Consider the following 4,009-nt stretch of genomic DNA (forward strand, 5'->3'; position numbering starts at 1 on the left):
GCACAGTTGCAGTAATTTGGTTTCCAAGAGCAAAGTCTCCCGCGGAAGCGACAGTGAACGAACCCAGCGTTCCCCTGGGAGATGGGGGCCATTGTGGCAGTGGGTGAACAGCCGTGACCTGCTGTGGGAGCTGCCAGGAGCAGGTGCCCAGGGTGGCAGAGCCTCCCCCTCCTCCCCACAGCAGTTTTTGGGAAGCACAAGTGCTGGTCCTGCCCACAGGACTCACGGGAACACAAGCAGCCCAAGAGCTGGTTTGAGGGTTGCTGTGCCCAGGCAGGGGATGACTCAGCACCCACCCACTCCTGGGCTTTTCCCTCTGCTCAGGCAGGAGCAGCAGGGACAGCATCAGTGGAGCTCAGGTTCCCCTTCCTGCAGTGAGTCAGAACGGGGGGACACCCCCAGACCCCCCCAGTTACACCAACCAGGCCCCTGAGCCCGTGCCCCTGCTGGGAGAAGGGAAGGTGCTTTGGCTCCAAGGAGTGATGGAACCCACCACGCACGGGCTTTTGAAAACCAGTTTTATTTAAATAAGACTTTAAATACATTACATAAAACATTAGAAATGAAACCAAAGCTGTTGTTACTGCACAGGGCCTGAGGCAGCAGCTCTATGGACACAAAGCTCTGCAGCTCCAGCCACAAGGCTGCTCCTCATGTTAGTCCAGAACTGATCCCTTGTCACAAGTTTAACCCACCTTGGGGCTTGCGGGGACCCGAGCTGCAGCCATCCAGCCTCCACGCCATCCTTCTGCCACTCTTGTTCCAAGCCAAGCTTCCCCAGATCCCTGTGCCAGTGGGAGCCAGCACTGCCCTAAGGGACAGTGCCATGTCCCCGTGCCCCACCTGAGCTCAGGGCCCGGGCTGGGCAGGACACGATTCCCATCATCCGGGCTGGAAGCGCAGCTGGACTGAGGAGCCATCCGGGCAGGCCGAGTCCCTGGGCTGAGCTGGGAACAGCTGGGTACCTTTGGCTCCAGGCTGGAGCTCTGGGAAATGAGGGACAGGCAGACAGGATAGCATGGGCTCGTGTCAGTTTATTACATCACCAGTTACACCAGTCCAGACTCAACAGTGGACCCAAGATCGTTACATTACACAAACCGGCTGCTTTTAAACTTATGACAAGGGACAGGTGGGAATTTCATGGTAAGGAAATCTTCTTGCATAAAGCTCCAGAGGCCCACGGGCACTTAAAACCCGTGGACTTTCAGCTGGTCGTCTTTAGCCAGTCCAATCTGCAAGACAGAAAACCCACTTACAGCCCAGAGCAAGGCTTTTGTGCTCCCCCACACCACCCGTGCCCAGAACTGCCCCATTCACAGGGAGGGAAGGTGAGACTCCTCTGCAAACCCTGCTAGGGGGGAATTTGCCTCGAGCAAGGATTAAAGCAGAAGAGAAAGAACCATCACAGAGAGGGCTAGGCTGGAAGAGACGGTGAGGTTCCAACCCCCCTGCCCGGGGCAGGGACAGAGCTCCTCCCCCTCCCACCCTGCTGTGTGCTTATTATTTAATGTCGTGTTTAATTTCACGAGCAGCAGTCCAGGGGTGTCCTACCTCCACGAGGAACTGGCAGATGTTCTTGCGCTGGTCACCCTGCAACTGAATCACTTCTCCATACTCGGGGTGCTCAATTACAGTTCCATTGCAGGCAAATTTCTGCAGCAAGAAGACAAGAAACCTCCTTAGCACCTCATAAACCTCCTCCCGCCATGCGTGGCCGACCCCCAGCCCCTCCACACCCACCTTCTTGAAGGCCTTCACCAGTTTCTTTTTATCGTAGTCATCCGCGATGCCCTGGACTGTGGTGAGGGTCTTCCTGCCGTTGCGCTGCTGGATCCTTATATGGATGTAGTCCTCAGTGCCGGCCGGGAGCAGGTCATCACCCTTACTTGCATCCGCAAAGGGGTCTGCGGGGCCAGACCCCAACGCGCCGTCAGGCTCCGCCCCGCCGCGCCCCATTGGCCGCCGCGCCCGTCCGTCACAGGAGAAGCGCACCCCATTGGCGGCCCCACCCGTCCATCACGCGCTGGGGCCGCCCCTGCCCCGCCCCACAATGCCTGTCAATCACGAATGGTCCCAGCCCCTGCCCCCACCCCATTGGCCGCCGCGCCTGCCCGTCACGCTGGGGCCCCGCCCCCTCCCTCCTTCCCCCGCGGCTGACGCAACCGGGCCCGGAATAGCAACTGCGCCACGGGGCGGGGCCGGGGCGGGGCCCGCGCGCTCCCCCGGCCCCGCCGCACAAAGGGGCCTCACCGAAGGGCTGGAGGTTCTGGATAGCGGACATACGATACGCTTCCCTTCCCTCGGCGGAGGCGGCGGCGGCGGCGGCGGCTGGGGGGCGGCTGTGGCGGCGGGAGCGGCTCTGGGCGGAGGATGCTCTCGCGGCGGCGGCTCGAGGCGCTGTCAGGGGGGCGGGACCGCCGTCTCCCGCTTATATACGGCCGCTGCGTGACGTCAGCGCGCACGGCGGGCGAGGACGGTGATTGGCCGACACGCGGGGGCGTCAGCACGCACGGGGCGCACGACGCCGCGCCCCGGCCGGCGCGGGGAGGGCCAAGTGCATGCGCGGGAGGGGGGCCGGCGGCGCGCGGAGCGGCGCGTGCGCAGTGCGAGCACCAGGCCGCGATCGGGCCCCTCGGGACCCCCCCGACCCCCCGGGCCAACCCCGGGACCCCCCCTCCGCACCCCAAACCCCCTTGGGAACCCCCAGAATACCCCTGGGGCACCCAACTCCCCATCCGGGATCCTCAACCCCCCACATGAACCACAAAATCCCTCCCACGACCCCCAAAATCCCTCCAAATCCCCATGTTAGCCCCACCAAGACCCTCTCAGGACACCCCAAAAGCCCCCTGGGAACGTAAAAACCCTTCCAAACCCCCTTTGCGCCTCCCAAATCTCCTTGGGACCCTCGAACCCCCCCAAAATCTCCTTGGGACCCCCCCCAGCCCAGACCCGCTTCCTGCCAGTCCTGCACTGGCCTCGGGGCTCCTGCGGCCGCTCCGGGTGTTTGCTCGGCTGCCCTCGCAGCCCTCAGTGCGCGCTGGGACCCCCAGCCCGTGGTGACAGAGCTCTGCCATGCCCGGTGCCCGGTGTGACACCCAGTTTGGGGTTTGTCACCGGCTGTGTCCCACGTGCAGGCAGCCCAGGATGCTGCTCCCAGGCCGCTGGCAGGGAGATGCTCCGAGGACACGCGGTCCTGGAGCAGGGCTGGGGCTCTGCTGCCAAGGGGGAGACGCTGAAGGTGTCCCTGGAATCTGCCAGCAGAGGAAGGGGTTTGTGTTTATATGTGTGACACTGGTCCCCCTGGCACTTGAGTCCTAATTTGAGGACCCAGAGCCTGGCTCTTGGTGTTGGGATTGAGCTGCTGAACAGGGACATTCCGTGGACAGACCCCCAGCCCGGTGGGTGTGTCCCCAATGGCTCAGCCCATCGTGGGGGCTGCTGGCACAGGGACACCACATCCTGCTCGGAACAGGTGCTAAAAATACCTCGAGACTCCAGATATGAAGGACAGTAAATCCCCTGCGCAGTTACAGGAATCCAAAGCCATCCAGATCCAGACAGAGCCTGAACTCTCCTCTGGGAGCGGGTTAGAGCTGCACACAGAGTGGGGATGTCATCCCTGGGGACTGTGGGCCTGCAGGGCTGGGGACCATTTGTCTGGAGCTCCTCAGCTCCATTTGGATCCTGGCTGTGTAGGTGTCCCTGCTCCCCTCGGATCCATCTCTGGAGCACGACGTGGGCTCGGCAGGTTACTGGCAGCTGGGTGTGCTGCCATCTGCGGCTCTGGCAGCCCTCGCTCGCTCGGGCATTGCATCATTCTTGGGGGTTTTATTTAAGATAAAGGCAAATGGTGTCTCTTGCACCAGGCAGAGGGAACCGTTTGCGTTGCCGTGTTCCAGGGTCTCTCTGGTGTCTCTGGAGCATTTGTCACTTCTGTACGTGACAGATCAGCTGCAGAGCTGGCTGAAATTGTCATGAAAATGTGAATTTGCTCCACGACCAC

At 61.9% G+C, this 4,009-nt stretch overlaps 1 protein-coding gene across 1 annotated transcript; it reads right to left on the reverse strand.

The window, feature by feature from the left end:
- Window positions 1–1,014: 1,014 nt before the first annotated feature.
- Window positions 1,015–2,432, reverse strand: EIF1 (eukaryotic translation initiation factor 1). Its single transcript, XM_032711208.1, has 4 exons — window positions 2,254–2,432; window positions 1,744–1,907; window positions 1,555–1,656; window positions 1,015–1,235 (listed from the first exon to the last, which is right to left on the reverse strand). Exons 1-4 carry the CDS (start codon window positions 2,282–2,284, stop codon window positions 1,191–1,193), a joined length of 342 nt encoding a protein of 113 aa, XP_032567099.1. The 5' UTR covers window positions 2,285–2,432; the 3' UTR covers window positions 1,015–1,190.
- Window positions 2,433–4,009: the final 1,577 nt, after the last annotated feature.

This window comes from Chiroxiphia lanceolata, chromosome 26 (assembly GCF_009829145.1).
Source record: "Chiroxiphia lanceolata isolate bChiLan1 chromosome 26, bChiLan1.pri, whole genome shotgun sequence".
NCBI classification, from domain to species: Eukaryota; Metazoa; Chordata; class Aves; order Passeriformes; family Pipridae; genus Chiroxiphia; species Chiroxiphia lanceolata.